The following is a 21,276-nucleotide window of genomic DNA, read 5'->3' on the forward strand; positions in this document are numbered from 1 at the left end:
AAAAAAAAAAGGAGGCTGGGCACATGTGATGTGCTAACCTCCATTGCATAATCCGCAGGAATAAGTAAAGGGAAAAGGCAAGGGTGGCAAAGCAGTGTGTGGCCCAAGGAGGAAAAATCCACCTAATTTCTTCGGTGTTGGTGTTGGAGGCCAGTTACCAAAACGCAGACACCCAGGAGCTTATGGTCTACTTTTTATTTCTACTTTTAAAATTGAAAGTAAAATAAGTCATTTCTCACTTCCACTGAACAAGAGATCTCCTATTGAATTTTCTGGACCTCAGATTAGTTCTCAATAAAAAGGAAACTCGAAAATACTCCTTAAAGCATGCTAAAACATTGTTTTTCTAAGGATCACACATTAAATGGTGGAACCTCATTCTTACATTTAACTATGAAATATAATTCTTACTTAAAAGATGTTTTACAGAAGGAAACACAGTTTTCCATCAAATAACTGAAGTATTAATGAACTATTATTTTTATGAAAATCACATGTAACCAAAAATTGGTTAAGTGCAAAAATTTTATTTTTAATATTATTTTCGAAGTTAGCTATTGTATTTTATGGAGGAACCTCCCTGCATTACACTCACCATCTTGAGTATCTTTCAAATAAGAGTTACGAAGCTATCAAAACTGAACTTAAAGAGAAATGTGCCTATGAATTATAAATATCATATTTTTTATTATTACTTTTTAATAAAGGGTAGATCAGATCCTAGAGCCTTTTGGAGATGTCTAAGATTACCCAGTCTTCCAAAATATCATCAACATTATACTATCCTCTGCCTTACCAGTTCTTTTGGATCCTAACCACCACTAAAGGTGGATCATAATATTTAAATTTATATTTAAACCCTGTCTGCTTGTAAGTTACAGCTTTAAAACTTTAATGGCCCTGTGATAGCTTATGCACTTCTCTAGGTGGGAAGCATCTTATCAAACAAGAAATTGAGTAAACTTTTTTATGTCCATCCCACATCAGTGAAATTGAGGCCACTCCTTCTTTGATAATTTGTTGATGCCCAGTATTTATTTGCAGAGTATGTCTCTTTTTTCTTTCATTGAACTCTACTTGATCCTGCTTGAGAAGTTGGTGACTCCTTGGTAAGAGTAAAGCCCTCAGATAAACTTACTCTTTCAGGGCATTAGACAATTATATACCAAACTGAAGGATAAAGAATAATTAACTTCTTAATGTTCGGCTCCCACCCAGAAGTTCACAGGGGCTTTGGCAGGATCTGCCCTTGAGTTACTAAAATTCCCTCCAGTTCCAATTGGAGATTTTAAGCACAATGTTCATAACAGAACCTGACAAGCACATGTTCAATAAATGAGTAAACGCATCAACCTGCACAAGATCTAGTTACTGTGCAAGTGGTAAGTGGCAAATCGTTAGGGAAAGTGCATGGCCCAGCAGGGCCTTCTGGTCTCTCCATACTTTTAAACAGTAGACTGAGAGTCCTAGAAGTGAGGATAAAATGTAATGGCTTTTCGTAACATTCGAAAGGAAGTCTAACGTTACATAGAAAGGGGAAAAATCTCTTTGCCATGTAATTTTTTCCACTGATTCAACCTTCTATATTCACGGTTTCTACAGAAGTGACAAAAACACATTGTTTTATTAAAAACCAAATTTAAAGTCAGAAACAAAAAAATAACTCTAGCTGCCAAAGTTGTCCTGTGTACTTGTGCGGCTGGGAATGAATGTGAGCGTGCAGCCGGGTGTCTTACCTGTACCTGGAAGGGGACATTTCTCACAGTGTGGGCCCCAGGCCTTGCCCACACTACAACAGCAGAGCTGCTTGGTGAGGTGAACAGACAGAGGGTGCATACACTGCCTTCCGGAACTGACAAGTCGGTAACACGGCCCTTTCTCCTCAGAGATCACAGGGGTATCAGCTGAAGCAGAGACATAAGGCCTGACGTCACCCAAGAAACAATAAAAACCAGGTAGACTTTTCAAATAATAGTAAAACGAACCTGAAAGTCTGGATTAGAAACTCTACTTCAGAATAAATTTATCTCGATTTAGGGCAAAAACTTTCTTGATTTACAGTCTTAACTTAGAGTTTCCCAAATGAGTTTGAGTCGAGGTACCAAATATTCTATCCGGTCCTTTCTTCCATTTTGGCAAGCATTAAATCAGGTATGTGGGCATAAGTGAACAGAAAGAATTTTAACCAAAGCTGCCCAAATAAACCTAGTAACCTGTTATCAAAATTACTACCTCATCTCTTTTCTTGTGTTTAGCCATAGTAGAGGTAGTACTAGGGCAGAATATAGTGAAAAACCACAAAATTTTGTGTAAAGTCACAAACTGAACACACTGATGCTGGAAGCTAGCTATTGCTTTTCTCATTTTGAGGAAAATGAGAGCTTGCAGGGCCCCATCAGGTCTCACCCTAGAACAGTGAACAACGAACAGGAGGCAGGGAGTGGCCACACTCCCAATGCCACACAAGACCCCGGTCCAGTCAGACAGCACAACAGAGAAGGGACAGACAATGGGCTCACCTCTCAGAAAACAGTGCAAAAGCACACCAGCCTATAGTCATCCAAACCAAAACCTTAACCCTGATTCTTCTACTCTTACTACACAAGACTTCATGAATCTAATACCAGACCCTCTACTAGGTAGAAAGGGCAAACAAGAGGATAAGTAAGATACAGCCCTGCCTTCCAGGAGTTCGTATTCTAGTGTAAATGTGGACGGACTATGTTCTATAGAGCCAGCTCCAGGCCAAAGTAAAACTGCTGAATAGACCAAACTTGCTGGTCTCCTCTCTGTCCCCTCTCCCATCCCAGTCAAAGCTCTTCTCTATTGTATCACTGTCCAAATGGGGTTTTCCCAATTTGCCACTCCCTTGCTCAATTCCTCCAGTACCTGATGCTTCCAAGACATTCTCTCTCTTTCCTGCTGAGACCTAAATTTTCATTCTCCCAAAAGGACTGACATCTCAACTTCGTGCTACAAGAAAACAACCTGATTAAATTGAGATGCTACAGCACAGTGAAAAGACCAAGAGCCAGACAGACCTGAGTTCACATGATAGGTCTGCCACTTGTCAGCAATAAAGCTTAAGGAAAGTCACTTTGACTGGTTGTGATGGTTAATTTTATGTGTCAACTTAGCTTAGGCCCAAACTCAAATATTTGGTCAATGATAAGTCTGAATGCTGTTATCATGGTATTTTTTTTTTTTACATGAGATGAACATTTAAATCAATAGTCTTTAGTAAAGCAGATCACTCTCCAGAATATGGGTGGTCCTCACCCAATCAGTTGAAAGCCTTAAGAAGCGGGGGGCTGATTTCCCCCAGAAAAGAGAATTTTGCCAAAAGACAGCCTTCAGACACAAACTGCAGTATCAACTCTTCCCTTGGTTTCCACTCTGCCAGCCTACCCCATAGATATTTGACCAGACAGTTTCTATAATCACATGAACCAATTCCTTAAAATCTCTACCCCCCCACCACCACACACACACCCTGATTGGTTCTGTTTCTCTGGAGAAAGCCCTGATTAATTCAAATAATAGTATGAATTATATGGATGAACTTCAAATAACTTCCTCACTTTTAAATGATAGGCTCAATGTACCGAATAGAAACATCATATGATAAGCCTTTGGTACAGAGTAGACACAACACACACATGTTGGCCATTCTTATGATTATGAAAGCAGATATCTCTATACTGTCAAAGACATTTGTACCCAGCTTGATCGCTGCTTAGCAGTAGGATTTCAATAAAGTGAAGACAGTTGTCAAAAACAGTTACTACTGGTGAATGGGAACATGGGCACGGGGGATAAGGGGAGTAGAGGAGACCTTCCTAAGGCTTCAAAACTTACAAACTCTAATAAGGCCAGCTTTGTCTAACAATAAAGTGGTAGGAAGGAGAAGTTTCAGTCATTTCCTCTCCCTTCTCCTAGTCACTTTCTGGAGTCTGTACAAGTAAGTTATGAAAGATTGAAGGTCACAGAACAAAAGTAAAAAAAAAAATAAGAGCATGGTTATTATTCTTAAAAGGAAAAGTCCCTGGAATCATTGACCATCACTCATATAGTACGTGTATTTGTATGAATATGTGTGTGTATCTATAGGTTGTACCTGTATAATCTTAAGAACATATTCTACATAGTTCTAGTATCATCCGCTCACAAATCATTTTGCTCCACATTTTCCTCTCCAAAGTGTTTGGAACTCACACAACAATACTTCCATAGAAACAATGTCAGGTCAACTCACTAGAGTCTGTTTTAGGTCAACGCACTAAAGTCTGTGGCAGGGCTTAATTCTAATATCAATTATATTAATGTTAGTTCTAGATCCCAGGAACAAGGACCATTTAGAGCAGAACAGAGCAGGGTGTCCTCAAATCCTCTGCATTGGCAAACAGTGACACTGGATCCCCTCCACTTCCCTATACGCGCATCCTTATATTCAGCTCACCCACATATCCAGAGTAGGATGCTACTGTAGGCATAATCCCTGTTATACTCAACGCTGTTCCCCTATCCAAGTACTCTACTTTGAGATCACCAACGAGGCCTATCCCCCAAATTAAACCAGCACTCAAAATCAGCCGTTCAGTGTTTTAAGGGATTAATAAGTGTGTGTTACTAAGAAATTGCTTGTTAACTAAAGTGAGTCTCTGGTTGTTGTTATCACATGCATTGTGTGCACGCGCATAGAGACTAAATAAAATTTTAGGCATTTGATCATTTAGAGAATAAAGGTAGAAGTCTGGCAAGCTAATTCTTCCTGAACATCTTACCCTAAAAGATCTGTTTTAAACACCTTTGTCTTCCCATCATTTCCTAACCCAAATATTCTCTGTAAGCACTGAGGTACCCAGAGTACTGATGTGGTTTTTTTTTTCTGTGACAGCTTTTCAAAGTACTTCAGGCGGACAACTTTCGGGGAGTAAGAGAATCACTGATTTACAGTCATTAGTAAGTCAATTGTTAGTGAGTCTGGGAGCTTCAGAAAATGTTCTAACTACATGTTTTGCGTCACCCCAAATGTACATAAGAATTAGCAACTAACTAATAAAAAATCTACTCCTTTAGAGATGAAAAAAACTATGAAGGATGCCACTGAAAAGGTCTAACTTACATACCTAAATTTTACTGATGATCCTATTATTCAAGTTTTCTTTGATCTAAAACTATATGGACAAACAAGTATTGGTTTATGCATCAGACTTCTAACGAAGTGTGCCCTTTAAAACCTTCCCTATTTTAATATCTAAATTACCTGTTATTCTTTTATCATTTTGAATGACTCACATGGCAATTCAATTTATTTCATTAAACATCTCTAGCATTTTCACCTTCTAGTCATCAAGACACATAAGCCTAGGAACAATATGCTACCCAGAATTATACGAGATTGGTGTTTCTATCATCTGAGTATCTTTACCCACAGGTGGAAAGCTAGTTGTAAAGGGAGATTAATATACTACATTTATTATTTAAAATATGGTATATGATTATACATTCTAAGAACAGATGAAAATGGGTATGAGACTGAGTACTGAAGACCAATAACAAAGGGTGCTGATAGGTTCACCTAAGCAGTTATGCTGAAACAGTGGTTTTGCACATTGTTTTGTTTTGAAGGATGCGTTGCTAAGATAAAAGTAACAAGATTCAGGTACTTTATATAAAGAGAGGAAAAAAACATTTCAGAGGCATAAAACCTACGGGAAATGCCACATCATTCAGTCAGGAAGACAAATCTTTTGCTCTTGGCTAGAGACACGAAAGAAATCTTCAAAAGTAATAAACTTATAGCTCTGTATCCAATGCTGATGGCGATTCAATTGCAAAATAGTAAGAAGGTAAGATGCTATAGTTTTCTTATTTGGGTTTCCCAATGGCATATTAAACAACTTATACTTAATTATAGGGTCACATGAGAAATCTGACTATACTTTCAAAGACATGCTGCTCTAATCAATTCAAATGTGAATAAGTATCATTAACCTGATCTAGAACCCTAAATTTGGAGGTATAAACCCAGTTTTAAATCTCAAATGTCAGTTACTAGCTGTGTGATCGTGAGGAGTTGCTTAAACTCTCCTAGCTTCAATTTCCTAATGTCTAAAATAAGAATGCATATTTCAAAAAGATGCTAGGGAAATTTAAATAGAAATGATGTACAAAAATATGACTAAATTTTAGAAGGGATTTGTAACTGACTTCCAGGGTTATGGCAGAAGTTCCTGAGCACATCCTCTCTAACTCTCTACTTCTGCCAATTAGTGACAAGTCCATGGGTTGAGAATCCTATGAAACAGCAAAAGTCCAAGCTCAGAATCCTTTAATTTGGGCTCCTATTTACTGAACCTGTGGACACACCCTCTGCAGCATTCATCCTGGAGCTCTTGAATTCTCGGAGAAAATTAACTGCAGCTCAGCAAATCAGAAAATTTTCCTACTACAGCTGCAAAGGTTATTATTATACTTCTCACCTTTTCCCATAGGTAGGTAGAAGCAGGTCTAGAGAATGCTGCTGCAGCATCCTAAGCCACAGACAGAGAGGTAAGAGGCGACAAATGCCAGAACCCTCCTATTTTCTTTCTTTCAGCTTAGCTAAGTCAAGGACAGAGAGCGAGCAAGGAGCAAAATAGAAATGGTTGCAACCTTTGGCTGGAATCAAGGAATTCTGAGGGTGTTCACCTCAGTGCATTCAAGAACAGGGAGAGCTTCCCACTGCTCCTCAGCCATTGCCAAGTGCATTTCTTTGAGTCCACAGAATCAGCCACATCTTTTATAGCCTGGATATGCCCTAAATCCATGCTGTCTGAACAAATGTGGTCAACCTCCCTCCATTTGCTTGCATGCTCTACTCATGGCTGTTTTTATACTTCTCAAGAACATATATTCCAAATGTTAATGCAATAACAACTTTGCTCAGTGCCTTTGTGAACGTGTCTCTATGTGACACCCATTCTTTTTCTGCTACTGTCCCATGACTTTTAAGGGTATCGTCATCTTGCTAATATTTTTTCCCTTACTCTGTAAACATCATTTTCTTCCTTGATTCTTCTCAGCTGTCTTCAACCTTTCCCCCATTGGTTTGTTCAAAATATAGTTCACCAGCAAATCAGACTGGATTGAACAAAGTTACAAATCCTGAAGGGACTCTACATATCTCTGTGATATTATATGTGGTAAATTCAAAGGAAAGAGAAATAAATCTGCCCATTCAACGCTGGTACAGAGCCCAGGTTTTAACTTCAAACTCTAAACGGGAACATTTAACTAGCAACAAACATCTCCCAATACTTATCATTTCAGCTGTTCTAGTTGAACCATAAAATTGAATTATTTATTTTTCAAATAAGAATGGATGGTTGTTTAATAAGTTCAGTACTATTTGAGCACTGACAGGGAAAATAAATGCTAAGGAAATGTGTAAGTGTTTCAAAAATCTCATGGCAAATTTCAACAATCTTATTAAAACTGGGATGTCTGCCCTTAATGCTAGACATCGGATCAAGTCAAAGTTTAATAAAACACTTTGTGACCAGTTCTCCAAGTTTATCTTATCTGCAACCTTCAATGTAGTAATTTTAACCAGACTACAAGTCGAATTATTTAAGGAGGGAAAAAAACATTCACAACAAATTCTATATTCAAACTCTGCAGAATCTTTTATGCTTAAATTATAAAACTATTTAAAATATTTATACATGTAATTCAAATCAGTCAGAAATTATCTATAAATTCTCTGGATATTGTCAACAATGTGATTTTTTTGGCCTGAAATTATCAAATTCTTGCATCAGTTTTCACACGTACCTTGTATGGAAACATAATTTTAGTCTAATTTTACTGCTGGCCAAAAAAAAAGCTCTTACAATTAGGTGTCTGTCTGTTTCATGATCAGGACTATCTGTGAAAGAACATGGGTAAAAGGACTTACGTGCAAAATTTCCTAATCTGCATTTGACAGTTTTTAAAGGAAAACAGCAGTAATTAGTAACAATGTTCCAAAAGACTCAACAAATTTATCTAAAAGTAATGAATGAGATTGTCATTTTAATTTACTACCCTTGTCTTTATTTCATCATGTCTATGATCTTAGCTTAGGGTACAGTTAGAGAGAGATGCACAGTTAAAAATAAATGATGGTACCTTCATGAAAAATATATCTTGACCAAATGGCAAGTTTAAAACCAGGGACTAGAAGGATGCAGTTTAATATATACCAAATCCACATTAAAAAATAGAAAAGTAAAAACAACAAATGTTGCAGAACAGAGGTTAATACAGAATTAATTTAAAATATTTAAACTTCTTTTGCATATGGCTTTGAAAAATGTGCAGTGTTTACCTATCTTGTAATAATGAGCATAATATGCCATGAAAAAAAAGATAACCTTAAAAAAAATCTGCATTTGAGAACTTTATAACTAAAATGCATCCATCTCTAATTGATTTGTAGTGATTACACTGAATTAAATTTTATGGTGAGAGTCTCTTTGGAAAATCTGTATTTTCTGTACCAATATTATAATATGTGGCTTGATGCAGGATTTTTACCCTTACCAGGTACAAGAGAAAATCTTAGAGACAACATTTATAAGGCAAAACAGTATAACTTTTAGGACACATTTTGGTGGTTTTTGAGGACAACAAAATAAAATATTTGAAATTAGAACTGAATAGAAAATCTGAAATGCAGGGCCTTGGTAACTATTTCCCAGACTCTTCCAACTAAGAAAGTACAGTGAAACCTCATTAAATCAGACACCAATGACTCAGAATTTGGAATAATTAAAAACAGAAGCTGGAATAAAGTTTAACTCAGCCTAAATAATGCTTAAAATACTCATGAAGGAAAAAACTTTTCATCTCTCAGGTATGCTCATTTTAATTAACTCTTTCCTTTTCATCAAAATATATCTTCCCAGTGTGCTTGTTCTCCACCTTGACTTTCAGCTATTACATTTTTCTAAACACAATAAAAATGCATTTAGGGGAAAGTTCCATAACATAAATTTTTTAGTATATCAGACTTGTCTCCTCCGTCTTGTAGTTTTAATGAGGTTTTCCTGCATATTTACACTATTCAGTTGACCACTGAGTATGTACCTTCTTTTTGGATATCTCCCCACTGCCTCCCTCCACACCTCCCCCCCTCAAAAAAAATGACTCAACATTGAAATAAAAAGTAATCATTACTTACGGACACAACTTGTAAAAGTAGGATCCGGCCCAAATCCCATTTTGCAGGTACATCTATAGCTGCCCATGGTATTCAAACACTCACCATTAGGGCACACACCCTGTAGCTGGCATTCATTAATATCTGCATGAAAACACAATTCTTTTAGAAGGAACAGTCAAGCCCTGTTGGACAAATTCTTAGAGTAAATTGCATTTTCTTTCTTTTTCGCCGTAATTTCCTTGTTATAGTAAATAAGAGATGTTAGCAGCTTTTAATGCATCGAGTGTGAATGAACTAAAATCAAATCAATTATTGAACATCTACGATTTATATATCAAATATTCATTATGTAGCTACTATGTACCCTGTTCTGTTCTAAATATTAGGGATTTACCAGTGAACAAAACTGACAAAAGAGTCTGGTCTTCACAGAGCTTACATTTTAGTGTATGTTAAGCATTCTAGAGCATACAGGTAAGGCAAATGGTCCCACCCTAGAGATACTGACAGTCTAGTCGTACATGAAACTATGTAAAAAATTAAAGAAGTGAAAATCAGTTCAAGTTATCACAATTAGAAGAAAGATCATAAACTTGAAATGAATATGAAATTGCCTACATAGACAGTAAGGGCTACAAAAGGAAGATGAAGTTGGGGGATACCATAGCATTGCAAAGAAGGTAAGATTTCAGCAGGCATTGAAGTTGGGGAGAAGTTAGATGGATGGGTAAGAAGGGGTGAATGATCTATGTGGGTGGACACTGCAGTATAAGCACAATGACTAGAGAAGGGAAGCGGGGATCAGGAAATTGTGAGTCAAACCATTGGCTTAAAAGGAAGTTTCGGGAAGGTATATATTGGAAAAAGAGCTGGTTAAAGCCAGGCTGGATATAATTTTATTGAGAACAGGGAGCCATACTAAAGTTTTCTGAACAGGAGGAAGATATAATCAAAGGCAGGCTCTAGGGAAATTCATCTGGCTAGCACATGGCTTGGTGAGAAAAGATTAAAAGTTTGATCACTGAAGGAGTAATGCAAGTATGCGGCTGGTGACAAGCCAGGTTGGTGACACTGAGAATAATCAGGAAGGAAAGGAATAATTTTTTTTAAAGAACAACTGACAATGCGTGGTGTTTGACTGGCCAACGTAACATTAGAAAGAAAGAGAAAGGAGTTGAAGATACCCGGGAGGCCTCTAATCTGGGAAAAGAGAAGACATTTTTGGTTTTGTGGAAAGTTCTGAGGAGGAAAGAGGCAGATGAAGATATTAGTTTTACACTTGAAGGTCACAATGGGACACCCGAGTATAAATATCTAGCAGCAGCAGAAGATCCAAGAAGTGAAAAGAAAACACAGCTAGAAACAGAGATGTTTTGGTCATATGCATATGGTGATTGCTGTGGTCTGAATGTTTGTGCCCCGCCTCCAAATTCATATGTTGAAATCCTAACCCCAAAGGTGATGGCATTAGTAGGTGGGGTTTTCGGGAAGAGCTTAAATCATAAGGGTATAACCCTCAAGACTGGGATTAATGCCCTATGAAAGAGGCTCCAGAGAAATCCTTCATTCCTTCCTCCACCTAAGGACACAAGGGAGAAGTCTGCCACCCAAAAGGGACCTTCACCAAAAGGAGACAATGCTGGTGCCTTGATCTTGGACTTCTCAGCCTCCAGAACTGTGAGCTATAAAGATCTGTTGTTTAGAAGCTACCCAGTCAGTGGCATTTTGTTATAGCAGCCCGAAGGGACTAAGATGGTAATCCAAATAAGTTAGAAGAGGAGAGAGAAAAATGTGGTGATTTTGAAAAAGAAAGATTATAGAGTTATTTGCAGAGGTAATTAATTAAAAATCAAAACCAGAATGTGACAATTAAAAATGAAAAATTAGTCATCATTTATACTTTATTCCGTGTGGCTTATGAAGCTTAATAGTTAACAGACTTGGCTATTATCATTTCCTCTTCAAATAATATTTATTTCCTTCAATCATTAATTCTAATAAAACTTTTATTAAAGACCCTAATATTAATTTTCTAAATTAAAATCGAACACAATTATAGCAAAATATTATTTGGCAGAACTGTCACACAAAAAGGCAAATACAGCCCTCAATAAATCATTACTTGCTTATATTTCATATTCTAAGTACCACAGATATCTATATGGCCATATTTATCTAACATGTACAGTTTTTAATTTAATTTTAGTGATAAAATACATTTTCAATGACATTCAAATGACAAATTAACACATATATTTGTTGTATCATTCCACGGCATTCCAACTTGGATCCAGCTTGAAATGGGTACAGCTACATTACACCTGGCACAGCATACGATCCAGTGCCTATCTTATCTTTTTTTTTTCAGAGCTTGTAATACACAAGCTGTAATACACACTTGGGCTGTAATACACACTTATGCACAGCATGAAATTGAAAATATTCCCCCGTAACTCATTCTCCTTGAGAAAACCACTATGAAAGACCAGGAAGAGTGCCAAGTCCAGTTGGGGCTTACATAGCATAAGCAAAGCCCTATCATATGTCCCAAATTAAACCTCAAGTTTGGGTAACGAGCCAGTTGTGGTCAAAAAGGCTGCACAAAATCTCCACTCTTCCGTTTCGGCTCCTGTCCCCATCAGGTGTAATTTTCAGCCTTTCTCTTTTTCTGACCGGCTTGCACCCCTAATCACTGGCTGCACCACACTACACATTCCATGCTCACCTCTTGGGACCTAGAATTAACAGTACCATCCAGTCTCACTGCTGGATGCCAGGTTAAGGTAGAGGGAGGTTTTTTCCCCCAGCGCATACAACCTAATGTACAACCACTGCCTGTGCCCTCCACCAATAACCCCTCTTTGATTCTCCTCAATGTTGCCCACTGCTTCAACCATGATGCTATGGGAATGGAGGACAGGAATTAAGAGCGCGCGCGCACACACACACATACACACACACACACAGCTACAGGCAGGAAGGAATAGACAAATCCATAAGGAAGGGGATCCTGTAAAGATTTCCCTTTTCTTACTATCTCTCTTCTGATCAGCTTGTGCCACCAGCACTAACAACATCGACTCCCCAAATTTTGAGCCACCGAAACCCAGAGAATGGACCTTTTCTTCATAACACACTCTCACAGCTTCTAGAAAAACTCCCATTTTGCTCAGCTGCCTCAATTTACTTTTTTATCATATTCTCTAAAATGCCATAAATTAGAGATTAATTGAATTCCCAAGTTTTTCTTTTTAAATTTACATACAGCAAAGTATATTAATCTTAAGTATACAGCTAGATGACTTTTGATGTATACACATGTGTGTATATATATGGATCTATATGCGTGTATGAGTGTGTGTGTGTGCATGTACAGTGTAACCACCATCCAGATCATGTTTTAGAACATTTTTATTGCCTTTTTATTTTCGTGCCCTTTCCCAGTCAATAGCTCCGCATCCACAGGTAATTACTATCCTGACTTCTATTTCATTGCTTAGTCTTGCCTCTTCATGAACATCACATGAAGGGAATCATATTGTATATATTCTTTTGTCTGACTATTTTATTCATTTTTATGCCTGTGAGGTTCATTGATGTTGTTGCATACAGTAGTTCACTCTTTTACTGCTGTACTATATGTACGAGGATATCAAAATTAATTTATCCATTCTAATTTTGAGCTATCATTAAAAATGTTTCTGTGAACATTCATATGTATGTCTTTCAGAAGGGCTAGATACTCATTACTTTTGGGTTGATATCTAGGAGGAGGATTTCTGGGTCACTAGAGAAGGTCCAATAGATATTTAATAGATAATTTAATAGATATTGTCAAATAATTGTCCGAAGTGGCTATGCCAGTTTCCATTCCCAGTACCTTACATCCTTGTCAAATTATTCAGTCTTTTTCATTTTAGTCATTCTGGCAGGAGTACAGTGTCGTCTCATTAAGGTTTTAACTTACACTTCCTTTTCACATATTTATTATGCCATTTGGATTGAGGAAAAAATGTTCTCTTTTAAAATGTAAATATCTACAAAAATGTTTTGGGTCAATAAGATAGCTTCCCTTTTAGCACTCGGGGAGGATCAGTTAGTGATTCTCAAAGAGGGACGATGCGTGTTTGCCCGGGGGATGTTTTGGGTTGTCACAAGGACTGGGGAATATCCAGTGGGTGGACACTGGGGAGCTAAACTTTCTAAAAGTAGTTAGTCTCCCTTGACAAAGAATTGTTCTACCGAAAATGGCAATAATGCCCTCATTGAGAAACCCACACAGAGTTGATGAAAATAAGAGTTTGTAAGAGCAAAAGAGATCATTTTGAAGCACCGTTGCCTGAGGAAAATGGGGTGAAGGTGGGTGCTGGCTACATGAGAGGACTTAAAAGGTTCTCTTCACTCAACTCAGTGTATCTTCTTTATGTAGAAAGCTCCCTGCTGCCTCAGAGACTGTGCTTTGGACATAGAATAGAAGGAGGCTCAGCTAGAAGCAAAACAGAGACTGGGTCCCCCAAAATCTCTGAGTCTGGGGCTATGTGGTTTGTGATCTGCAAGGACAAAGTCAGCATAGCCAAGTCTGACCAGAATCTGATATGATTTATCAGATGCACCTGTAATCCTCAGACTGTTCCTAGAGCCTGGGCACCCTGCACACCTGCTTTATATAAGACAGTTCCCTTGCCTCTGCTGCAAATACTAAGCGTCTGTGAGAAGATGACATTTGCCAAAAAATTTTTTTAAATCACTGAAATTATTTCTGTGTCAAATCACATTTCAGATTTCAACAGCAACACTTTAAAAAGCATTCCATTTGTAAATTTATAATGCCCCATATGCAAAATTTTACATTTAAAAATTAGATAAGAACTCTTCTGTTTTCTTGCCACTATGTTCTTTCAAACCCCACGTTGTTCCTGAGAGGACTGTGGGTGGCTAGCCAGTTTATGTCCATTGCGTTAAAACAAACAAAAAAAGCAAAAAATGCATTCGCCATGATTTTTAGTTTAGAACCTCAGAAATGAATATGAAACATGAGCAGTTATTAAAACGATGTTCTGAGGAAGCCAAGCTTTTTAAGACCTTCCTAAATTAACTGAAGGAAATCAGAGATTCACAAATCCATTAGGAACCAAACATGGGTTAACTGAATATATCTGGATACGAGAAGTTTAAGGAGTCCACTAACAGAAGACATTATCAAGCCAAAGTTTAACAATTTTATGGAACATGATTGGCAAATTAAGAATTATAATTTTATTTAGACTTCAATTCCTATGATTCTTTTCTTTTTTGTAATTAAATAAAAGCTAACTTGATTATAATTTTTTTATAAATAACTTATATTTGGCAAATATAATTGCATTTCAGGAGGCTCATATTTTACAGGGTCAGCCAATCGCTTTTAACGTATTCTGATTAAATTCAAAGTATTTTAGCACTTAGTTTAAAAAACAAATGAATTTGCTCATTGTTCTCCCTCTGTAGACGACCAAAGTTCTCTAAACAACTGTGGAATTCTACCCTTTGAAGAAATGGTATAACCACTGCTTACAGCACTGTTTACTGAGTTAAGGAATGAAGGTCAAAATGAATGGCCTGAGCGGGTATTCTTGTAGAGCCAGTCACCCATCCCCTTATCTCCAGCTGAGTTGTTATGTTAGGGCATTCTAGAAGTTTACAGAAGCAGAAAGGAGGAGAGAAATGTGTTCCTTTAGAGTAGGCAAAATCTATAGGACTACAGTTAATATGAAGGAGATTTACATGCTTCTCCACTTACTTAAAACAGTAATACAGTGTCTCTGCTTAACACAGCCTATCATGTACCTCAGGCTATATATCAAGTTCAAAAATACAAAACTGCTCTTTTTCTAAATCTGAATGTCATACAGTTCAACCTATTACAACAGAAATAGAGGACTCGGTGTCTACTGTCCAGATAGTACAAGAACACAGAGTAGTTTAGAAACGTGCATAACGAAACTCCTTAAACCACCTTTTATAACACAACCTTATTATTTCAGTACTAAGGAATAAAATAATCTAGTACAATGAGGCAAGAATCTTCATCATCCTTTATATTTGTCCAACACACTTTATCTATCTCATTGGAACTTCATAACAATTCTCGACGGTGAGCAGTGCAATAGTTATTTCCATTGTATAGAGATAATTTTGTCCAAGATCATATTTCTTAAAAGAGTTAAGGGGATTTGAAGAAATCTAATGGGACAACTATCCAGCTTTGGTCTAACCAGGACACCAAATTATGTTACCTAGAACAAGTCACTGAATTTCTATTGGTCTCAGTTTTCTCTCCTGCAACACAAAGGAGATGAAACAGAAAATACCCAAAGTTACTCCAAGCTTAAATGTTCTTACTTCAAAACAACCTGTCAGTTGCCAGGGTTGAAAATGACCATAAATAAATTGTGACATTTATGCATAATATATTATGAATAGCATAAGTACCCTTATGGGAAATCAACACACTTTATGTATCTATTCTGTGTGTTTAACAAAGTGAGTAATAATTTATTGCCTTTTTAGTGATACAAGTTTACACAGGAAACGAGGCATGCTTAGTAACCAAAAGGAATTAGGTACAAGGTAAGAATAGCACATGAAGATCTTAATACTGTGTGAAAATGTGAAACTTTCTAGAGATTCTGCTGTGTATACTCAGCTTTTGTATTGCTGATGTATAGAACTTCCATCAAACAATTTAGCAACACGACTTCTCCTTGAAAGCAGAAAAAAACGTCCCTTGAGGTAAATACTCTTCCTAGCCAGACAGACTATTTGGCTATTTAATATGGATCATTTACTTTTAGATAAAGGAGGAATTCATTCTCTAAAAGGACATATGTGTTTCTTAAACTTCCACAGAAGCAGCTTCACACTGGGTACACATGTCCCTGAAGGCACATGATGACATTCCACAGGGTACACACATGCTTGGATACTTTTAAAGGGATCAATGTCTAGGTCTTGAGCCTTTATAGGTTTCCTTTTTGAAAGGTGACCTTTTCTATCTTTCCTGGACTCAGTGCCTTCTTTCTCTTTACAAAGTCAAGTCTCCTCTTGTCCATCCGTAATACTTCTAGGCTTTCTAGGTACATTGCCTTACAATGCAAAATTCTCAAAGACACCAAACAAATGAACAATTCACAAAGATATCCCTCCTGAGGGAGTGTCACAGAAAGAGCGGTAAGTCTGATTTGTTTCATAAGAAGGCCTGGCTTTGCCAATTAGGTTAGACAGCAGACATTATTCATAAACTAAATAAGCCAACTCTATGGCTCCAAGGCTTTGATGAAAATATGCTTAAAGCACATATCTGATACCAACGGACCAGAAATAAATCTACCATATTCATTTAATTTCTGATGAAAAGAATGTAAATGTCAGCTTAAAAACATGTGGACACTAAGTTTCTCAAAATTATTTTAGCAGGTAAGTGAGCAAAAAAAAAAAAAATGTTTGAAGATCAACACTCTAGAGCAATTTTACCCACGGTAGTTTACATAAAACCCAAGGTTTGTGAGGATTCTGCTAAAGGAAGGGTTCTGTGGCCAAACACTGCATAGTCTACATACCTGAGCGCATTAAAGAAAGACCCTGAGAAGTCCTTTGGCAAGGATTCTTGATTTTCTTTAACTCGGTATTTTCCACACATTTGGCCATGGAACCCTTTTTCACACACCATCTATTAACATCCTTCTGAAATGGTGGTCTGTGGAGCACATTTTGTAAAATGCTGCTTTCTAGGGCTGGCCCCACAAACTACCGTATGGGTCTCTTTGTGGTTATATTAGTTTTGACCGAGACCTCACTGCCACCAGACCTGTACATGTCTGCCATTATAAAATGGTAATCTAGCATAGGATGGATTTGACCCCTGGACTTGCTAAAAGGAGGCAAACCACTGTGGGAGCAACTCCCTTCCTCCTAATTCTTCCCTCTTCAGGATAACATGATAAAAGAATTATCAGAGCCCAGAGAACAGCTTGTATTTATTTCTCGATACATGTGTACTACACATGGAAGATGCTAATAACGCACATCTCTGTTGGTCTTGGATTTAACTACGGTCTACAGACACTACATTAATTTCTCCTTAAAACATTCACAGTAACATGAATCCATCACGGGTTCTCCTCATCACTTGTGATACAACAGCCATCTTCCCATTGATTTTACGGCCCTAGAGATTGAGGTCAAAGAGCTATTGGAAAATACAATGTGCTAATGACTCACTTCACCACTGTCTTTCCTGAAGAAAAGCGGATAAAATAAACAGACATTTCCTTTTTGAATCCTATCCCAGTGATATGAGCAGAGTAAGAGGATACACCAGAAAGTGATTCTAAAATAGATACAAATGGGTCCCAAATTGACTTTTAAATGCTGAAATACTCCAGATCAACACTCTTCAAATTCTTACTAAAAAGATTGTGTCTATTTAAATCAGAAACTGCAGCAGGAGTTCCAAGAGGATGCCTAGAACAGTAAGACAGCCCTTCAAGTCTGGGTAACATCTATTAATTCTCTCTTAGCCACTGACTACTATAAAACATGATTCGGAATCACATTAACTACAGCACAGTTTCTGGCATTAAAACACTAAATACAGCAGAGGACTGTATGAATTTGTATCCTGTAGGCTAACTAAAAAGAATTTTAAACATTTTTAAGTGTCTTAAAGAACTGAAATATCAAGTCTGGTTGATTCCAGTCGTAGTTTATATCTATAGGTTTTCTACTATTATTTCTCAAACATATAGCAAGAAGAGTGGATTCTAAGTTTCAACTTTATACCCACATTACTCTCATAGACATATTTCCTATTTCCTCCAAGAAAGAAATAAACATGACAACAGTCGATTCCCTTTTGATAACTGAAATGAAGAGAACTTCAGAGACGGCCCTGTGAAGAGGTTCAGAAGAGGCCTCCCCAAGATATGCCACTTTGGCACATGAACTATTCTGAGCTGAAGGCAAACAAGACCCTGTAGGCTCATGAGAAACTTTTACCTCTTTCTGAAAGAATTTAAATTAGGGGTCTTGCCCACAGAAAGAGTTATCACCAGAAATAACATTTTATGAGCTATCCGTGGGCTGGGCAAATTTCTAATTACTAAACTTCTGCTCTTCTTATCATCCTGCAAGGCCTAACCCCCCTCTGAAGCCCAAAGTGCCTTACTTCATCCTTAGCTCAGAATGTCATATGCACCTCATTTTCCCTTTCTGTCTCTGACTCTCTCATGTATGTAGGTTTCCCATGTGAATGTATGTAATTAAATTTGGTTATGTTCTCTTGTTGCTCTGTCTCATGTCGATTTAATAATTATACCAAATGGAAGGAACTAGAACTACAGAGGAAAGTTTCTTTCTTCCAAAATGTAACTGTGGAAAATGCAGCTAAGTCAGGGAAGAACATGTTGAAGGAAGGAGAAAAAGCACGGAAAAGATCTGAAATGATAATATCAAAAGAATATTATCAGTTCACTAGCCAGAATTTTGAATATTAAAAAAAGCTGCTGCCCACATGCTGCTGAGTGGAAGAAACAAGACACAAAAAAATTAATTCTAGATAATCTGAAAGTTCATTAAGACAAAACTGATCTCTGCTTGTAAATCAACAATGACTTTAGTTTTGGAAAAAAGGGAGAAAGTAAAGATTGAGAAGAGACAAAGGGAAGATTCTGGGGTGCAGGTAATTCTCTATTTCTTCACCTGGGTGATTACTACATGTCTGTGCTCACTTTGTGATAACTCACTAAGTTATACACCTCCAATTTGTACACTGTTCTACACATAGGGTACACATCAATGAAAGCTTTTTTAAAAAATATAATTAACTACAAAATTTCTAATATAATCACCATAATGTTTTTTCGACAATACTTTTCAGATGTTGCTCTAAGGCAGATGTAAAGTGGCCTCATCATAATACAAATAAAGATTATTTTCTTTTTTCTCAAGCAAAATACACATTGATTTGCTAAGTCAGCATAAGCCACCAGAATGTTATAGATTGATTTTTAAAATGGCCCCAATTCTTCACCTCTCTGTGTATCTATGCCCTTTGCTATGTGACTTTTTGGCTCTTCCCATGAAAAGGTGGAGTCTAAAATACCTTTATAGTCGTATCATTCACCTTCACCTACACCTATGGGATCTGCCAGACACAAGCATGACGCATCCTCTCTCATGCATGTCTTACTTTCTTCCAGTCCCAACAGCTTCCTTACCCCATCATCATCTTTCCCAAATTACTATTATTTGAATGTAAAATTATTCCTACATAGAAAACTCAGAAGAAACTACCAAAACTAACAGAGTTAGCTCCAGTAAGACAATAACTATTAAAAAAAATAATAATAATCTTGCTCACAGCCATATTCACCATAAAATACCTGGAGAAAGTCTAACCAGAGATGTTCAGGGCCTATGTGAAGAAAAATATACTATTTAACTGCCCTTCTTGTGTTTTTAAATTTATAAAGATAAGGAAATAAGGGAGGAGAAGAGGGACACAGTCAGTGGACTCTCTACTGTTAGTAGAAAGAGAAATTGTACATACTTTCTGAAAGGTAGTGTGCACAAGATGAATCAAAGCTTCGAAACTACTCATTTCTCTTCTGAACAATCACAGATTCACATGAATGTTCATAGTTAAGTATAGCTAAGTATGTCCCTCACAGCAGATCCTTGAATAACATCATTTTGTTCAATGCTGATGAGATGCCGTAGGAATCTGACTCTTGTTTATATCAATTAGCCTAGGTAAAACTAGTTTTGTTATATGTCGTCTCGCTTAAAAGTCACAGAACCTATTGATGACATTGAGGACTTACTGTATATAATAATGAAAAATAGAAACCAATTTGAAAATCCAACGTTAGGGTAATGATTAAATGGGTTATCCTACATCCATTAACTGGGATACCATGTCAGCCCTACAATAAGTTTTAGATGATTATTTAATAAAATCAAGAAGTCTTCATTACATATTAAGTAAAAAAATAGTTGTCAAGTTGTCATAGGTATCCATGAAATACAATTTCAAATTTTTATCTACATATATATAATACAACAAATGTATCAATTTTTATAGATAATTATTTTTCTCTTTATATGTTTCTCTGGTTTCTAATTTTTAAACAATAAGTCTGAATTATTTTTATAAATAGGAAAGACAATATGATTTTTAAAAGATATATGTTTGTAACTGCTATGATTTCCTAACTGAACGGGAAATTTCCCTTTGAAACTTTCTCTCTGAACCACAGTGTTTGTTCATTTTGTACAACACTTCCTAAATGCTGCCTAATCTTTTAATTATATGTGAAAACTACAATATTCATTAGGGTAGGAATTCAGCCCTATTATACTCTATATGTCTCAGAGTAGCCCTATGTAAATTGTCATTAAATATCTGTAAAACAAATGATTGAATAGAAAATAATTTACGTTGATAGGCTGATTAATTGCAACAAGTAAGAGGCTTTACCTGCAGATAACAGATTATATAATTTGAAGCTTTTCCATGAAAAGCTTTTCAATATCCTCAAAGAAAAATAATTTATAATATATACACATTAGCCAGGAGTTTAGTAATTGAGGGTAAGAAGCTAAAAGCACCCACGTAAAAACGCTCCTCCTCAGCAACTGAAATCGGGGACACCACCACCTAAGCATACTCTGAGGCAGGAACTAACACTGCACTGTGTTTAACACGATCTGGCTTTACACTAGGGGCCACTGATAGGAAAAGGTAAGAAATGGGGAAGATAAAAATAAACTTCCATTAAAAGTGAGCCTACAAGCTTCCTTGAAAAAAATCTAATGCTAAGAAAACAAACAGGTCAATAATTTTAACAGGAATATTCTCCAGATCAGAACAGTTTCATAGAATGTTCTCACAAAGGTTTTTAAAGATTTTTTTTAGCATGCTTAAAAAGTTAGATGAATATTAAAAGAAAAAAAGAAAAAATGAAACAAGGACAGGCAGCTATGAAGAATTAGAAACTTCAGAAATGAAACATATAGTCTTATAATTAAAAATGTAACAGATGTGA

The 21,276-nt window shown here is 36.7% G+C and overlaps 1 protein-coding gene across 1 annotated transcript in view; it reads right to left on the bottom strand.

Annotated features, from left to right (window-relative positions):
- Positions 1-21,276, bottom strand: part of LTBP1 (latent transforming growth factor beta binding protein 1) — a 345,549-nt gene that overhangs the window by 113,121 nt on the left and 211,152 nt on the right. Inside the window, 2 exon segments of the mRNA XM_039887438.1 lie at positions 1,737-1,904; positions 9,209-9,331. Coding sequence (XP_039743372.1) covers positions 1,737-1,904; positions 9,209-9,331 — 291 coding nt within the window.

This window comes from Pteropus medius, unplaced genomic scaffold (assembly GCF_902729225.1).
Source record: "Pteropus medius unplaced genomic scaffold, Ma_sr-lr_union100, whole genome shotgun sequence".
In the NCBI taxonomy this organism is placed as follows: Eukaryota; Metazoa; Chordata; class Mammalia; order Chiroptera; family Pteropodidae; genus Pteropus; species Pteropus medius.